Below are 19,441 nucleotides of genomic sequence, written 5' to 3' on the forward strand. Positions count from 1 at the left end.
CGTTGTTCACGTTGTCTCCGTCGTCACGTGAATTCTCCGGGAGCGCTCCCGGAATTATTCAACATGTTGAATAATTTTTTTGACGATTCCCGGTAAAGCCGGAACTAAGCTATGCCCCCAAGTGCCGGCGTTAATAACGGCGTGTGATCCTTAAGACGGACAAAAACTCTTCCAGGACGCTTCCGGGAGCTCTTACCGTCTATGTGTAAACGGGGCTTAACCCAGCAGGGGGTTCAGAGGGTTGTAATTTGGGGGGGGGCGGGGGTGAAGCTGAAGGTTTTTAGTCATGCTAATGCTCTTCAGAAGCATTTACTAAAAATAAAGTGTGAAGGAAGCTAAATGACATGGCTAGATGGTGAGGAGCTTCCAGGCATGTGAGAGGCAAAAAAAGAAAAATGCTTAAAAAGACGGGGAGTGTGTGTGTGTGTGTGGGGGGGGGGCTGAGAGGTTTTAGCCATGCTGATTCTCCCAAGAACCATTTTACTGAAAAAAGTCTGAAGGACCTAAATGACATGCATAGATGGTAGGCGGGGGGTCTGGGGGAGCAGAGCCTTCCCAGAAGCTGAAAGGTTGAAGCCATTCTAATGCTCCCTTGAAGCATTTACTCAAAAAAAGTCTGAAGGACCTAAATGACATGGTGAGATGCTAAAGAGCTTTGCTCGTTCATGTCCACAACATACACATATTATACAGAATATATAAAAGAATAACTGCATACTATGATGTTAAAAGGTATTGGTATGGCCCAAAATAGGAGATTGCCTGGTCTTTACCTCCATCTATCAGAACCTATCAAACCATCACAGTATTTTAAAATATGTCTCTTTTCTGTTTTAGCAAGTGTTTGTATTCCCTGTGGGTTAAAGGTTTCATAGATGATTGTTATGTAAAAGCTTTCATTAGGAGGTCATAAAAACAAATGTACTCTCATTTGAGTTTGTTTTTGTGCTGCATGAACGTGTGTGCAAAACATCTACACTCTAAAGTGTCATACGAATACGAGGGGACGTTCTCTGACTGACCCGGGTCTTTACGGTGCTCGTGATGTTTCCAGTCTGCAGGCAGCGTTGCATTGCTTTCGACGCCAAACAGGCCCCGCCTCTCTCTCTCTGTGTTTTTCACACTGCAGAACAGCTGGTTGTTGGTGTTCTGTTTGACAGACAGAGTGATAATCGAACATGTGCCCACATTCTGCAGTCTGATGTGGTTTGGAAACACAGTGACAGCTGTGTGCGTTCTTTTAAATTTTTGTACGATGTTGCATCATTTCCAGATCTAAAACTGTCACTGTGGCCCCTGAAGGTTTTTGGTTCAGAGTGCTGTGTTGGTGTAAGAGAGTTGACCTTCACCTTGATGGTGCGGTCGTGATTGTTGGGGAGGTGCGGCAGCGGCGGCCTCAGCGTGTGGTAGCTGGGGTTGGAGTAATAGTGATGGTAGCTGTGAGGAACATCTGTGAGCCAAAACAAATGTGGAATTATACAAATCAAGTAACTCAACATCAGTCAAATGTATCTCCTGACAGCATTGGGGATCTGACCAAAACAGCCACATGGTTCAAATGTTAAACATTACTATTTTTATATTGGTGGCAAGTGTGTGACTAAGTCACTTTTCTATATTTTTGCTTCATTATGTCACATATTTCACTTATGTTTTGACATAAGTGAAATACTCTGGTGCAAATTATAGTGCAGACAGTAATCTTATCATGACGTATTTAATGGCTGAACAGACCACCTTTGTTTACATTACTATCTCCTGTATTGTCTCTTTTGTAGTACAAAGATTCATCGTATTCTTCAACCATCATTATGTTTGGTGTGTGAAACTTTCAAGACTCTCTTTAGTGCCATCTAGTGGATATTTATCTTAATATTTGTGTCAATGTAAAAGCTGTATGGAAGTAAACACATGGTCAGATTTGTGTACAAAAGTGGAGCATAAATGTTGCGATTGTGACTTAAGAGTTTCCGGTTTGAGCTGGTTAGTGAGTCACTGGTTGTTCTGAGTGAATGAGTGGAACAGCGCTCACTCAATCAAATATAAGTTTGCACATTTTCATTCCAGATTCATGGGTTTTTAAATGAATAAGGAAAAGGAATTTCACCTGGAACCGCGTATTCCGAGTTGACTGTGCGGCTAGTGGAGAAGGAGACGGTTGGTGTGTTATTCTGTTTCTCCTTTTGCCTGCGGCGGTACAGCAGCAGGAGTGCCAGCAGCAAGACCACCAGGATAACAAGTACCACAATGCCGCTGATGGCCCCCCATGACTCCCTCTCACCGGGCGGAAGAGGAACCATAACACTTCCTGACTGATGTGTTGAGTCTGTCACACAGCAGATGGAGAGATAGCTGAGGCACAGATAATTTACAAATAGAGTATTGAGCCAGAGAGAAAAAGATTTTTAACAACTGACCAGCTGCATCCAGATACAAAAGCCGCAGTTTATCTCTTATCAGTTTTCATGGCAATTTAATCCCAATATAAAAATCAATCAATCAGTTTTTTTTATATAGCGCCAAATCACAACAAACAGTTGCCCCAAGGCGCTTTATATTGTAAGGCAAGGCCATACAATAATTATGTAAAACCCCAACGGTCAAAACGACCCCCTGTGAGCAAGCACTTGGCTACAGTGGGAAGGAAAAACTCCCTTTTAACAGGAAGAAACCTCCAGCAGAACCAGGCTCAGGGAGGGGCAGTCTTCTGCTGGGACTGGTTGGGGCTGAGGGAGAGAACCAGGAAAAAGACATGCTGTGGAGGGGAGCAGAGATCGATCACTAATGATTAAATGCAGAGTGGTGCATACAGAGCAAAAAGAGAAAGAAACAGTGCATCATGGGAACCCCCCAGCAGTCTACGTCTATAGCAGCATAACTAAGGGATGGTTCAGGGTCACCCAATCCAGCCCTAACTATAAGCTTTAGCAAAAAGGAAAGTTTTAAGCCTAATCTTAAAAGTAGAGAGGGTGTCTGTCTCCCTGATCTGAATTGGGAGCTGGTTCCACAGGAGAGGAGCCTGAAAGCTGAAGGCTCTGCCTCCCATTCTACTCTTACAAACCCTAGGAACTACAAGTAAGCCTGCAGTCTGACAGTGAAGCGCTCTATTGGGGTGATATGGTACTACGAGGTCCCTAAAATAAGATGGGACCTGATTATTCAAAACCTTATAAGTAAGAAGAAGAATTTTAAATTCTATTCTAGAATTAACAGGAAGCCAATGAAGAGAGGCCAATATGGGTGAGATATGCTCTCTCCTTCTAGTCCCCGTTAGTACTCTAGCTGCAGCATTTTGAATTAACTGAAGGCTTTTTAGGGAACTTTTAGGACAACCTGATAATAATGAATTACAATAATCCAGCCTAGAGGAAATAAATGCATGAATTAGTTTTTCAGCATCACTCTGAGACAAGACCTTTCTAATTTTAGAGATATTGCGTAAATGCAAAAAAGCAGTCCTACATATTTGTTTAATATGCGCTTTGAATGACATATCCTGATCAAAAATGACTCCAAGATTTCTCACAGTATTACTAGAGGTCAGGGTAATGCCATCCAGAGTAAGGATCTGGTTAGACACCATGTTTCTAAGATTTGTGGGGCCAAGTACAATAACTTCAGTTTTATCTGAGTTTAAAAGCAGGAAATTAGAGGTCATCCATGTCTTTATGTCTGTAAGACAATCCTGCAGTTTAGCTAATTGGTGTGTGTCCTCTGGCTTCATGGATAGATAAAGCTGGGTATCATCTGCGTAACAATGAAAATTTAAGCAATACCGACTAATAATACTGCCTAAGGGAAGCATGTATAAAGTGAATAAAATTGGTCCTAGCACAGAACCTTGTGGAACTCCATAATTAACTTTAGTCTGTGAAGAAGATTCCCCATTTACATGAACAAATTGTAATCTATTAGACAAATATGATTCAAACCACTGCAGCACAGTGCCTTTAATACCTATGGCATGCTCTAATCTCTGTAATAAAATTTTATGGTCAACAGTATCAAAAGCAGCACTGAGGTCTAACAGAACAAGCACAGAGATGAGTCCACTGTCTGAGGCCATAAGAAGATCATTTGTAACCTTCACTAATGCTGTTTCTGTACTATGATGAATTCTAAAACCTGACTGAAACTCTTCAAATAGACCATTCCTCTGCAGATGATCAGTTAGCTGTTTTACAACTACCCTTTCAAGAATTTTTGAGAGAAAACTCAGTGGACTCAGTGAGTCAATGACATAAAGTGTTTCAGGAAATACAGTGTGTATTTATACCTTGATTACAGTCATCTTCTCCGCTTTCACACAAACAGACACCAGTAAATCGATCACAGGGAGCGTTTGTGGAACAGGAGCAGGTCTGGGTACAGAATGGACCAAAGTAGCCGGGACTACAGGCTGGAAAACACATACAACATCCACAGCAGTGATTCAAGTAACATTAAATCGCAGCACAAAGACAACTAAGAAGGCACTGAGAATACCTCTGTGCATCCAGACCGACCCCAAACATCAATTCCAATTGTTAAACCTCTACAAATACTGACATAAGGTCCAACTGCTATTACATGAAACCTGCCCCCACCCACTCCAAAAATGCCCCATTTCACAATAGTGATGAAGATGTCATTACACTGAATTAAAATTGGTCAACAATTATTTGAAAGGTCCTAGTGGCAGTCCAACCAAAAGACACAATGACACAGCTACAGAGGTCATAATGCTCCCTGTGGGTAGGTTTTGTCTTACATCTTGTGTAACTGTGAACTTACTGAATCGGTACATTAGGGATGAGAATCAAAAAAGTTCCAAAATTTTCAAATCCATTGGGATTTTATGCCTCAGATGTTAGCAGTTCCTCTGATCAATGCTTTTCTGACAGTTCTACACGTGTAATGATGTGAGATACAACATCATGATGTTAAACTCTGGGTAAGAGCAAGGAAAAACAACTGCATTAATGCTGAAGAAGGGTATAGGTCTATAATTTTCTACACAGTAAATTGATAATGGAATTAATAAAGAATAACATTTGTAAGCAGAATCAATAATAACATTGATACTGATAAAACTGAATCAAATTCCCATCCCTACTGCACATGCTTTGGTCACCAAAGTCACTGTTATAACAGGCTTTTTTCACACACTTAACATTCATTAGCCAAAGGAGGAGGGTTGAACTTGTGTTTCCTGTTTGTATGATTTTGTAGAGCCTGTTTTTGCATTGCAGAAACATTAACTTGGCTGTAGCTGTGCCAATTTTTTCCTTTAATCTCCTGCTTTAATATTAATTCATTATGATGTTAAGAAGAAGATGTATGTCAAAATTATGACTTCCCCTGGTGGAGTTATGGTGTGGTTGTGAGACTTAGTGACCTAAGGTGATGACTAAATGTCTTTGGTACTTGGTCTCTTCAAAGGATCCTTGAGTACCGCTGGAATGACTTTGTGTCAAACAAAGATCTACTGAGGGTGATTCAGATGAGGAGTATCACCTGCATTATGAGAGATTTGATGGTGGAGATGGAGCATTTCCATGGTGTAGTTAATACAACGACACGCAGCACTAGCGCCAGCTCCCAGGTTGTGACTGCTCCACCAACTGGATCCAGACTTTGCCCTGATATTACTTGACATTTCTGCACATCAGCATTCATGTTTTGAGCATAAGCAATAAACACTCCCCACTGAAATTTCACTTTACTACTTTATAAAGTTACACATATCTTCCCAGAGTTTTCTGTCTGGCATCTACAATAGAAGCAGAAAAATCAGACCCTACCCATGCCACTATAATTTTTAATTGACCATTAATTTATTGGAGACAAATAAAAATAAATAAGTCAACCCAAGTTTAATTTTATGGATGCATCTAAATAAATCTGAGTTTTGCAGTGGTTTAGTATTAATATGAGCCTTCATGCCTCTGTTCCAAACGCTAGTTTGAGTCAGCGCCATTGGAATTAAACTTACGTTTGGAGCAGTCGGTAGCTGTCCAACCAGGTAGACACTCACAGTGACCATCACGGTGATTGCATGTGGAGTTGTTGGCACAAGTAACACACACTTCAGTGCACTGCCTCCCATAGTAGCCACCTGGGCAGACTGAAACACAGTGCAAAATGTAAGATTACCTCAATGTACACATATGTAGAGGCAGAATGGAGAGACCTCATCTACGCTGTGAACTCATAGTCTGGGCATGAAGACAAAAATACACTGATGTTAAATTTAATGATACATATGTGCAGAGGTAAAGATGAACAAGTTGAACTAATTCACTGACAATAAGACAGAGTTGAACACATTGTCTCATATTTGCCCATATTCCTCCTTCACACAAACAAGAATACTGATGGTTGTCCTTCTCTGTGTCAGCGTTCATCCAGGTTCCACACATGCAGCCTCATCTCCAGGAACTGCATCTCTTGATATTATGTACGTTCCTCTGTGGTAGGGGTGAATACAATAAACTCCCAAGCTTTGTCTGCAAGCCCCCGCCCCGTAGATAAGAACTTTTTCAAACCCCCATCCACTACGACACACACCTATACATCTTTCACTTCCAAACTACATCATTTATGATAAACATTGTAATTTTGTACAAAACTACAGCTTCTTGTTGGACAAAACAAAAATAAATAAAGTGACAAATCACACCTACAGTGGAATTTTTAAAAGTGACATGTATCATGAAACTTTTTTTTCTCAGATACTTTTCTATTTTCATTATCACTTTTGCCAGATACAGCTGATAGTTTCCAGCCTAGAAGCGATTCAAAAACTGCCAAAACACACACAAAACTATATAATTGTAAAAATATTAGTTACTGTATTTAAAATACAAATATTATATGTATAATATTTTAACACAATATCAGCAAATATTTTAGCTGTCCCAGCTGCTTAGTATATTATAAAAACTTTTTGTGCAGCTTCTTTTTTTATGATATATTATGAAAGCATTGAACCCTACCAAATAGGTGCCATTGGTTATTAAACAAGAAGGGAAATGGCGTCAACCAGGCAGAAGTAATTCTCGAGGTCGGCATTACGTCTCTTCAGCAAAGTGGCCAATCTGAAGGCGAGAATTTGTGCTTCTGTGACTGGCGGTTCAGTGAAAACACACTCGGTCTGTATGTTGTTCTACTGAAATCATCCGTTTTTTATTGTCTCTGACTTGCTTCTACCGGCCAGGGGACAGTTATCATTGCCTGGAATGATGAGATTTATACACCAAGGTGACCTAAAATGAATCTTTGTACATTAAATTGACTTTATTGACGAGTCAAACTTCTTTCAAAAGTGACCAAATTCCATGTATTTGTGTTGAGTTCAATGATGTTTTCACCGACAAAACCCACCCCTTGAGGTTAAATGACCGGATGACCGACCCTGAGAATAAACTACATCCAAACTGGTGTTAGCTATCATATTAGCTGGCCATGATATGTCAGCAAATTTTATAAAACTCTTTCCTACTGAAATATAGGCTATTCTAAAAATGACCTGATATAATGTGAAATTAGTTATAACACAATTCCGAATATACAAATTCATGTTTTGTTTTGTAATCCTTAATTTGTAAATCGGATCCCCAGTAACTCTGCTAGCTAGGTAGCTATTTTTTCCTAAATGTCAGCCATTAGGTACAATACATCATCTAATTTATGAAATTCTACCCTACTAAAGTATAAACGGTAAAAAAAAGATTAATACCATTTTCAGTAATTTGTAAAACAATACTTGAAAGTACAAATACACTCCCTTCATGTGATTATCAATTCATTATCTGGATAGCAGCTGCTCTAGCTACCCAGCTTTACAGGCTGACTTTGAAATGAGCATGTTAAACTCATTTGGAAGGTGATATGTGTTCATCAAGTAATAACAGGCTGTAACCGAGTCATTGAATTGCAATGTTACATATTTGTGCATAATTAGCTACACTTTGAAAATACAGTATCTGCAGCACCAATTTTCAGCCAGTCCCATTGCAATATGACAGGCAGTGGTGGGCACAGCTAACCAAAAAGTTAGCTTCAATAACAGCTCATCAGCTAACTGAAAAGTTATCTTTTATAAAGCTAAACCGATAAACCACCCAAAAATTTATTGGAAGCTACAGCTAACTGATAACTTTCAAAATTGAGTTTTAACACCACGATCACAAACCCAAACAATGAATCACCACTTCTGTCTTTGTGCACTGGGCCCCCTTCTAGAAGCTCCCATTTACTACATATTTTACTCTACCACAGCAAAAGGAGCCTGACCACCAGGTTGTCACAAAAAAGTCATTCCTTAACAGCATACAGCAGTTCTGCGGTGAGGCAGAGATCTTGGAAAATAAAGCAGTTTTGACTTATGGTTTTGATTTTAAATCAAATTATTCTGACTAGAATAACTACATTAATGACAATTCTGTCATTTGTACAAAGTTAAAATAAAACACATATCTTTTCATTTTAAATAATGCACTAATTATGAAGTTTTGGAACAAACACACACAGATGCCAAAGGGATTATGGAAAAATGAGCCTCCGTTGTAAAATATGCCATTTTTTCATATGTAAAAAAAGCCATTTGCAAAAGCCAAAGGTCAAGTTGTCATTAGACAACCGTCTGACATAACCAGGGTCAAAATGTATAGAACACTGCCATCTACTGGAGCCCAGATGCTCTGACCCTAACCCATAATCCTTTGCGCGCCAGAGAGTTGCTGTGGTTTAAACGGCACAGAGAGAAAATACAGGATGACAATTGTAAATGAACATTATACAACCAAAATGTACATTTTTATTTCTTTTCATCAGGTGAAGCAACTCTTTGGCACGCAAAGGATTATGGAATATCTCAATACTTAGGGCGAATACTGCCATGAACACTACGGGCCAGTAGATGGCAGTAGAGACCGGGAAAACTTGCCAAAACAAATATTCCAAATAAATAATCCATGTCTGCTACGTTTAATCTGTGTGGAATTTAATAAACACAAACCAAATTTCTGACATCTTTTATATATATATATATATATATATATATATATATATATATATATATATATATATATATATATATATATATATATATATATATATATATATATATTACTCTGGAACAAAGACAACACACAGTGTTGTAAAGGACAAGCAGGACGTTATAGAGCAAAGAGGAAGCTCACAGTGATTCCAACTGAAAATAATGCATTTGCATTTTTACATAAAACAAACACAATAACAATATATTCACGAGAGTTTGAGGCACAATATACAAAGGGTTTAATGGTGTTGTTCATGTGGAGCCTGATCAGAGTGTCTCAAATGCATTTCTCTTACGGTACCCATAATGCACTGCGCACACACCATTTCCACACTAAAACCTTTAAAATTAGTGCAATACTTTAAAACTAAAATATATAGCTGATATTTTCACTTTATAAAACTTCAGATGTGACATTAATTTAAATAACTTGTCCGAAATTAGTTTGGTTAAAATTTTAACCATAAGTTAAAACTATAGGCCTCTGGATGACTTGGGCGATATTGCCGGCTAGTTAGTAGGATGTCAAGAGAAATTATTTTTTTTTTTTTGGCTCTCATTTTGGTTCTCTTCTGTGACTAGTTGTCCTCTGATTGTAGAGAATAGAGCTGTTTTTCCTGAAACTAGCTCTCCTCTGTCTGTAGAGGATAGAACTGTACATCTACTACGAAACATTTAACAGGTAGACTCTACAATCTTTGATGTCAGACTTTAAAAATGTTTAACTGTTAAAGCTTTATTCACTAAGCTTGCAATAATATGTTAGCAAGCTCAAAATTATCACACCAAAGTTTATCGGAAGATAATTGATCCGATGATGGTTTTCAAAGTTATCTGAAAAGCTAATCCAATGAGGAAAACATTAGCTTCAATAATTAGTGGTTAGCGGATTAGCAGAACAGTGCCCACCACTGATGACAGGTCAGGTCTGGGAGCATGTGTAGGAGCCGCACGCCGCCACATTCATTACACAACAGAATGGTTACTTTGCAGAGATGGGGATGGACTGACTGTCGGCCTGAGTTTTGGTCATCAAAGACTCAAGGTGGTACCAGCACATGCTCCCAGACTTGACTTAGTAGAGCTGACTTGAAAATGAAAATGAGAAGGAATAATTTATTGACTAAAAATTCTTGAAATAATCATTTCTTCTTAGAAGTATATGCAGCCACAAAATGGTCTTACACTTGTAAGACCAAAGTATTTACTCCAATCAATTTAGGCATGAAAAAAGTCTAATAAGATTAGTGAAATGGTCCTTTGGGCTTGCAACACAAGTATTTCTCATGTTTGGTGAATGCATGTTGCTGTTCACGCCTACCTTGATCACAGTTGGGTCCAGTGTATCCAGGAAGACAATTACATTCTCCAGTCACATGGTGGCAACGATATGATTGGCCACAGGATGGACAGATCATACTGCACTGGTCGCCATACGTACCTGGTCTACATTCTGAGAGTTAAAGACAAACTGTTTACATCAGCAAAGGACTTTAAGCACAGAATTCAGGGTTTGATCGGGCTAAATTTTTTTCATCACTCACTGTTCTGACATCTGACACCCCAGTAACCAGAGCGACAGACACATGCTCCAGTTTCTCTCACACACGTGTCACTATTTGGGCAATGCTTGAAACAGGTCTGGTTACAGTAGCGCCCCCACAGGCCATCGGAGCATGGCTCACTGCAGCGCTGACCTGGGAAATATGTTTAGAGAGATAACTCAAAAAGTAAACAAATAAATAAAAATCAACAATTCAATAAAGAATGGGACACCTTTACAAGAAGAATAAGTATAAATTAAATAGAAATTAAGGATTTGAAAACACAGCACTTACTGGAAACAGTGTCATTCTTTAAAAATGTTAGATTACTGATGCATAAAACTAACTTTTTAAAATTTTGTTTTAATGTCTTAGTTGGTCCTGAGTATATTTTAACCTTCTAATGATATTAAGATTTTAACAACAGACAGTTTATGAAAGTAAAAAATCTAAACGGCTTCACTGTTAGAAGCTGATTTTGATACATTTGCTGGACCGTCCTATCTTAAGCTCAGCGGGTTGACTGGAGTCAGAAGGATTAATGCATGATGGAAATTACGATCAGGCCCTGTTTTGCTTATATCAGAATATGCATGGTTGAACTTGCATATGTGAGGGATGATTGACAAATTTTGAGCCTTACTCAGAAAAAGTAGGGCATGTTTCTCCATCTTCTGAATTCTGAGAAACCAACATTTCTTACATAGCATCCTGTGAGTCAAAATGTCACACAGTCTCCAGAATTGGCGGTTTTTCAGAATGTAAGAGATGGAGAGCCACACGCTACTCTTTCTGGTGAGGGCTTGAAACTTCATATTTTCATATGAAAGCATATTCTCATTCAGTTCATTTCCAAAAACCTATGACAACACTTCACTTCCACCAGAATTGATTTGGTTTTGAGCAATCTTGAAATGCATAGATAAAGACAGTCCAGTACAATGTCAAAGTATTCACTAAATGGACAAAATTTAGAGAACAATTCAATTTTTTGTGGCACAGTAAATTAAGAACAGATGTGCGTACACACATACACAATAGCCTTTAACAGCCTGAACAGACACAATGACGGACAGAGGCGTTTTTAGGGGGGTTGGCTGAGTTCATTTAGACAGTGCTTATTGACGGTGCCAAAGCCGAGCTGGCAGCAATACCGGCGGACGTCATCACTTACCCCACCAGCCTGGCTGACAGTGGCACTCCCCACTGGTAGGTTGGCAGCCGTCAGCATGAACACAATCACACCTCTTCAGGCAGCCCGGACCAAACATGCCCATGCTGCACAGTGAACAATGCCAAAGGGCAAAATAACTGTAAGGGGAATCTCTTCATCGATCAGCCACACAAAACCATGCACGGCAGAGAGAGTGTCTGGCTGGCACACCATGACGGGTGAGGTCCAACAGCACCCACACACTACACACAGGTTATAGATAAGAAAGCCCCCAAACACAGCTGTCCAGTCACAACTGTGGTGTACGGTACAATTATGATCTGTAATTATTTGTATATTCGTGCAATATTAGTCTACAACAGGTCTGTTTTTGTAGCACACATAGGACTGGGGTTTTATACATCGTTCTACTTTAGTTTAACATTTGAGGGATATTTTAAATCCAAATATAGTACGAGCAAAATCACATAAGAGGTTTACATTTTATTAATTTAAAGTGTGAAGATTGAGGTCCTGTTTATTAGCACAAATACATATAGCTTTCATAATCCGCTGTTAATTTGTGTATAATTACCTGCAACAATGAATCATGTGTATTCATAAGCTGAGAATGTAATCTTCATATCGACAGGGAAAAGCGGGCCCCTTCATGGAGGCCCCATTTGCACCCTCCATGTTAAAACGTAGCCCAAAAGGGACATATTTACACTGCCTTTTACCTTTGACTTTTTACAGCAGAAAAAGAAAAGGAATCAGTGGTTGCTCCTCTCACACCCGCTGTTAGCTTTGAGTAATAAGTCTGATAACCCTCATTTTTGTGAAATGGAGAATCGTACATTTTGATTATCATAAGAGAATGGAAGGGAGCATGAATTGCCACTGGCAGCAGAATACTGCAGTCTGCAGCCTCATTACTAGATGACACGATAGCCACACCTAGCTTTAAACTGTTATACTTGTTGTGCGTTGTTGCTTATTGCACTTAACAGTTTCCTTACCTGCAGTTAAACATGTGCAGACCACACAGAGTCATACAGAGGATCTATTTAGTGCTTTTCGGAAAATAGAACTTCTGCTTTTAGGTGACCTGATTTTGTTAAAAAAAAACAAACTCAGTTACTGTAATAAGAGTGCTTCACATTCACTCACCACGGGGCACGGTTGGTCACAGTGCTCCCCCTGCCAGCCAAAGGGACATTTACAGGATCCATCTGCAGGGTTACATTCTGCCCCATTTGCACAGTGGCAGGTGGCATTGCATCCTGGGCCCCAGGTTCCCTCAGACAAGGGGGTGGAGACAGTCTGACCCTTTCCAGCCTGCGCACACACAAAGGACAATTGGCCATGTTTGAGTGGGCTGACAGAACGCGCTAGGCATCATTCACCAGGTTGCTGACGTGCACTGAACAGAAATATTTCTCTTTGTCAGTGCCTGTGCCCATGTAAACATTTTACCCTCTTTGCAGAAGCACATCCCATCAATCGGTGAACAGTCAATAAAATTGTCACATGAGCATTCCAGGGAGCAGTTCTTGCCATAGGTGCCACTTTTACAGGGAGTCTCACGTGAATCCCCTACACAAAGAAGAAATATTACAGTTCATTAGTAAACACCAGAAGACAAAGCAATAGGTGACAGATCCCCTGGACAGTACAATATTCAAATCTATTATGTCATCACATGCCTACTTTTCAAGGCACAGATAATAAAAAGTCCAGTTGGCACATTTTAAAACAGAGTAGAACTATTGCCAAACTCACCGTATACCCGGGGCACACTGGCACTGACCCGTGGCGCTATCGCACACCCCTCCATTCACACACAGACACGGCTCCAGACAACCGTGGCCATAGAAACCGTGAGCGCAGGTCTCATTGCAGTAGAGACCTGCCCACCCTGGCTGGCACGTGCACTCTCCTTTCATAGGGTGGCAGCTGACCAATGAAAAATACAAGCAAATTATAAATACCCACTAATTAAAATAACAGATACTATTTAATGCACTGAAACAAAAAACTGTGCTCTACCTTGCAGTTCATGACAAATACTGTTTGGTGTGTGTATAAGTCAGTATTAGGCTTCATTCATTCTGCACTGATTAATACGTTCCAAGAGGCAGAACTGTTGAGAGAGCAGCAATGATCACACTGGTTGAATTATCCTTAATGGGTGCAGAAATTAATATGAGCACAATTCAGCTCATTAGCTAAATGGCCAAACTGCATCATAAAGGGAAAATGGATGCAGGAAATATGGTGGAAACAGAGAAAAATATAATTGACAGTTACTTCCAGAAGACACACCTGCATTATTTGTTCATTTACAAAAGTCTGGTGACATCATTTTGGTTTTCAAGCTACTGTGGAGCATTAATGTGTGAAAACCATGAGGTAAGCGCAGCTCAAACTAATTAACTTGTGACAAGCTGAATCAACGTAATCCACAGCCACAGAGTAGACTGCATATCTATGGAAAACAAACAAGCCTTTCAAACATACTAACCCATACTTTAACCATATGTATGACTTTTTTTTTTTTTTTGAGCTGAAAAATACATATTTAATGTTCCTGGATCTGCTTTTGGATCCAGGACTAAAGTGAATCAGTTTTTCTTCTTGGATCATGTGTCAGAAATCAGCATGGTCTCACAGTTGAGGAACTTCTTTTTACCTGAGTGTGTGTTTGTCTTGACAGAGGCACGTGCGCTCACAGTGCATGCCGTATTTGGCATGTTTACACATCCGGTCCCTACAGTGTGGCCCACTGAAGCCCGGCTCACACAGACAGCCTCCATCAATGTTGTAGCAGCGTGCGCCATTAGCACAGTCACACACGCCATCACAGTCCTGACCATAAGTGCCCACAGCACATTCTTCATTACATCTGAGGGTAGAACAAAGATGGTCAAACACAAAGTTGGGTAAACATCAGTAAACAGATAAAACAAAAAAAGTATACAAATTGGACTACATCTCTGTCATTTGCATTGGGATGAATTTACTGTGCAGCATGTTGTTTTTTGTTTGTTTTTCTGTCACATGACGTATCGAGCCAGACCGCCTGTCCATTTTATGTTTGTTTGATTGTTGCACAAATTACGGTATCTCATAAAATCTCACTCTGTACAGATTTGAAATCACTGTACACAGGGTCACTATTTGGCAGCCATTGTGAAGTTTTAACACTAATTCAAATAATCATCAGCTTTGTCATAAGTTGGTGGCATTATTCTGTAAAACCAAATGACTGAACTCATCTCAGATGGGGACAGTGATTCAACTCAAATGCGAATCGGTACACTTTTGCTTTTGGGTTCGTATTTCAGAAGAAAAAAGGTAAATTAAGCAATTGCACCTGTGATTCCAAAGTTTTCTGTGTGGAATAATACGGTTTGCTTGTGTTAGGTGGCTGGCTACAGGGATATGGTCTAGTGGATATTGAGCTGCTCAGGACCTGCTCCAAAGACCTAGAACATGATCTTGCTGCAGATAGTGTCTCTGTTGCATCGTTGCAACAAAGAGATGCTGTAGTGATGCGTGTAATGCAGAGGAAGCCTTTTCTGCATACACAGCACAAATAGTCACTTGAGGTATGCTAAAGCACATTTGAACAAGCCAGCTTCATTTTGGAATAAGGTGCTGTGGACTAATGAAACTAAAATTGAGTTATTTGGATATAACAAGGGGCGGTATGCATGGCTGAAAAAGAACACAGCATTCCAAGAAAAACACTTGCTACCTACAGTAAATTTGGAGGTGGTTCCATCATGCTGTGTGTCAGGGCAGGTACTGGGAATCTTGTTAAAGTTGAGGGGCCATATGGATTCCAGTCAATATCAGCAGATTCTTGAGAACAATGTTCATGAATCAGTGACAAAGTTGAAGTTGCACTGGGCTGAATCTTTCAACAAGACAATGACCCTAAACAGTGCTCAAAATCTACTAAGGCATTCTTGCAGAGGACAAGTACAATGTTCTGGAATGGTGATCTGAATATTATTGAAAATCTGTGGTGTGATTTTAAGGGTGCTGTCCATGCTTAGAAACCAACAAACCTGAGATGTTTTGTAAAGAAGAATGGTCCAAAATACCTTCAACCAGAATTCAGACTCTCATTGGAAGCTATAGGAACTTTTAAAGGGCTGTTATTTCTGCAAAAGGAGGATCTACTAAATAATGATGTATTTTTTCTGTTGGGGTGCCCAAATTTATGCACCTGCCTAATTTTGTTTAAAGAATTATGCCACACTTTCTGTAAATCTTATAAACTTAATTTCACTTCTCAAATATCACTGTGTTTGTCTGCTATATGATATATTTAACTGAAATTGCTGATCCAAACAACCAATGATTTATAAAGGAAAATCATGGAAATCATCAGGGGTGCCCAAACTTTACATACAACTATATATATATATATATAGATATATATATATAGATTATATATATATATATATATATTATATATATATATATATATTATATATATAACACACACACACACGACATACATGTGACATAAGAGACATATATCGCAGGGCCACGTGTTGTATGTGGCCCTGCGATATATGTCATATATGCGATATATGACCATACTGTGTGGTACTACAGCTGCACTACTGTGGACAAAAAGACCTGCAGCAGGGTTGTGAAGATGGCTGAGAGGATTGTCAACTCTCCTCTCTTAAAGCTGAGCCACATACCCTTGAGCTTCTCCTCAAATGGGCCACAGACATCAAATGGGATCCCTCACACCCTGGGAACCCCCTTTCACCACCCTCCCCTCAGGTAGACTGAGAACTCCCAGCACATGCACAAACCAGGTTGCAAAACAGCATTTTCCCCAAAGCTTTAGGAGAGGTTACATAAAATGACAACACCAATACGGGCTTAGTACAATAACACACTCTTGTGTAAATATCTTACCTACATACAGTCCATATCTTATTTTACTTATCTATCTTAGTCTTTAAATGCTGCAAACTGGAATGCTCTAATGAAATTGCGCTGTACAACCTGCAATGATAATAAAGATCGATCGATCGATCTATCTATCTATCTATCTATCTATCTATCTATCTATCTATCTATCTATCTATCTATCTATCTATCTATCTATCTATCTATCTATCTATCTATCTATCTATCTATCTATCTATCTATCTATCTATCTATCTATCTATCTATCTATCTATCTATCTATCTATCTATCTATCTATCTATCTATCTATCTATCTATCTAGCTATCTATCTATCTATCTATCTATCTATCTAGCTATCTATCTACTATCTATCTATCTATCTATCTATCTATCTATCTATCTATCTATCTATCTATCTATCTATCTATCTATCTATCTATCTATCTATCTATCTATCCTGTGACAGTCTGTTGCGTCTGTAAGATAATGATGTAATGAACTACGACTAAATGATTAGGAATCTTGCAATGTGACAGACATCTTTAATTTCAAATGGGATCTGTGTTTTTACAGCAAAGGGCATCATTACATTTTAGACTTACAATCTGTGTGGATGTAGATATGTGTTTTACTTCATGACATAGGACCCTGAAGCTGCCACAGTAACTGAAAATCCCAGAAATCTTGAAATAGGCATGTAGATTTATCATGGATGTCTACCCCGCTCACACATACACACCTATTTCCAGTGAAACCTTTGGCACAGTGGCAGTGTCCAGTTTCAGGGTCACACGGCCCCTGTTGTGGGCAAATACACTCCTCAGCACAGTTTGGTCCAAACTGTCCCTGTGGACAACGCTCTGTGCATACTGGACCCTGTAGAAACACCAGGTTAAAACTCATTGAAGGTGGAGGAAGGTAGATACCAGGTCAAAGACACCAAACTCACCAGTTTGATAACTGGTAGCAACTGGAGACCACAATCACACTTCCTGCAGGTCTCCAAAAATCATGAATATGGAAGAATGAGATGAAGTACTGAACTATTGATAAATAAATGGGAAAACTCTGAACAAGGATTTGAAATCCAGGGGGTACTGGGGTGGGGGGTTTGACCCCTAATTAAAACTTGGACCTCACCAAAACAGATAAAAACAACAGATTGGGGGGTCAAAAATATTTATTCATCTTCTCATTTCATTTATAAATATTGCAATTCATATAATGGCTGAGTAGATCTTTGCCATTTGATTGGTTGCTTGTATGTCACGTGACATGGATTATTCATACATTTGCCACTGTGTTTCATTACCGTGCAATAGTGCTTTTAGGGGGCATTTTGGTACTAATGTGAAATGTGCTATTGAACGCTCCGACCAACCGCGCATGCTCACACTACCAGGGATGACGTTTAGCTAAACAGGGCAGAGTTTGGTTTTGCTGATGGACACTGATTTGAAAGAGCTAACTGATGGGTGCTAATTCTTCTAACAAATACATCACACACACACACACACACACACACACACACACCACACACACACACACACACACACACACCACACACACACACACAAACAAACCCAAATCCACTACGCCATAAGTCGTCTGGAGCTGTTGGCTGTTAGTCGTTAGGATGAAGAGCTGGACAATTTTCTGACGCGATTTTTCGATGGACTGAGGAAAGCAGACAGCAGTCTGTACATGAACAGATTACATCTCAGAATTGTTTTTGAAATAGCTGACTGTTTTTACAAGTTGACTGAGAACAGTTTTGGACTCCTACTTCAGTGAACTCATAAACATTCATTATTTGTATAATTTTTCCTATATTAAAGCCTGTAAGGACTTCTAATATGACTACAGACACCCCTAAAGTGGACCCACCCCCATTCTTAATATTAGCTGAATGTCGACTGCCTCACTCTCATTACTGCAAAGCATCAACTATATCTGTGGTCCAGTGTGTGGCACAAACCAAAAGCATACTGTGGTTGGTTATGGGGGGTACTAGCTTGATTGTACTTCCTTAGATTTCATCAGAGGTTCTGAATTAGATTGTGCCAATTGGAGTCTACGGATGATGCTTGCATTAGTCATTAGCCCCCCCGACTGTCACTGGTATAATTTAACATGTTTTTCTTAAGATAAATGTATGCAAAGAACAAAGGACTGTTGGATGAAAATTGGAACCGGGCAGAATGTGACACATGGGTTTTATTTAAAAGTTGTCACACTCCACAGACAACGTGCAGGTCAGTGCAACAAGTTTTAAATCTGAAAACAACCGTCCATCCCAGGTGGGCAGTCACGATCCCTTTGCCCTTACAGATCCCACCATTCTGACAGGGGCATCTACAGGGACATCGACTCCTAGGACACACCTTCTCACAGCTGTGACACGAGGAGACATAAAAACAACTTAATTGAGCCACTTTAGACTAATAAAACATGTGCTGGGACATTCCTGACACATGAGTAATTTCATTATTTATTTAATTTTTGAGCAAAATGGCACAAAGTGGCTTTTCTTGACAGTCATTTAGTCTCACAAATGTTTGTGACATTGATGAAGAAAGATGTTCTCTGACAGAACAGCTGCACATAATAATGAAGAATCACTTTGTGGCTTAACAATTCATTTGTGCTCTAAAAATAACTGTGACCAAAAGCACTGGAAAAGTAGACGAAAGGAGAGATTATAAAAAACCTAAAAAAAAAACGTAACAGTTGCTCCATGATCTTTGTAAGTTTTGGC

The 19,441-nt window shown here is 39.4% G+C and overlaps 1 protein-coding gene across 1 annotated transcript in view; it reads right to left on the minus strand.

The window, feature by feature from the left end:
- The window catches only part of pear1 (platelet endothelial aggregation receptor 1), a 58,021-nt gene that overhangs the window by 8,923 nt on the left and 29,657 nt on the right, over window positions 1-19,441 (minus strand). The window contains 16 exon segments of the mRNA XM_034173628.1: window positions 1,023-1,149; window positions 1,350-1,450; window positions 2,108-2,326; window positions 4,277-4,399; window positions 5,975-6,106; window positions 10,365-10,496; window positions 10,588-10,740; window positions 11,762-11,865; window positions 12,915-13,057; window positions 13,059-13,078; window positions 13,217-13,336; window positions 13,417-13,427; window positions 13,523-13,696; window positions 14,433-14,645; window positions 17,423-17,559; window positions 18,972-19,077. Of these exon segments, the coding sequence (XP_034029519.1) occupies window positions 1,023-1,149; window positions 1,350-1,450; window positions 2,108-2,326; window positions 4,277-4,399; window positions 5,975-6,106; window positions 10,365-10,496; window positions 10,588-10,740; window positions 11,762-11,865; window positions 12,915-13,057; window positions 13,059-13,078; window positions 13,217-13,336; window positions 13,417-13,427; window positions 13,523-13,696; window positions 14,433-14,645; window positions 17,423-17,559; window positions 18,972-19,077 (2,015 nt within the window).

Source organism: Thalassophryne amazonica, chromosome 7 (genome assembly GCF_902500255.1).
Source record: "Thalassophryne amazonica chromosome 7, fThaAma1.1, whole genome shotgun sequence".
NCBI lineage: Eukaryota > Metazoa > Chordata > Actinopteri > Batrachoidiformes > Batrachoididae > Thalassophryne > Thalassophryne amazonica.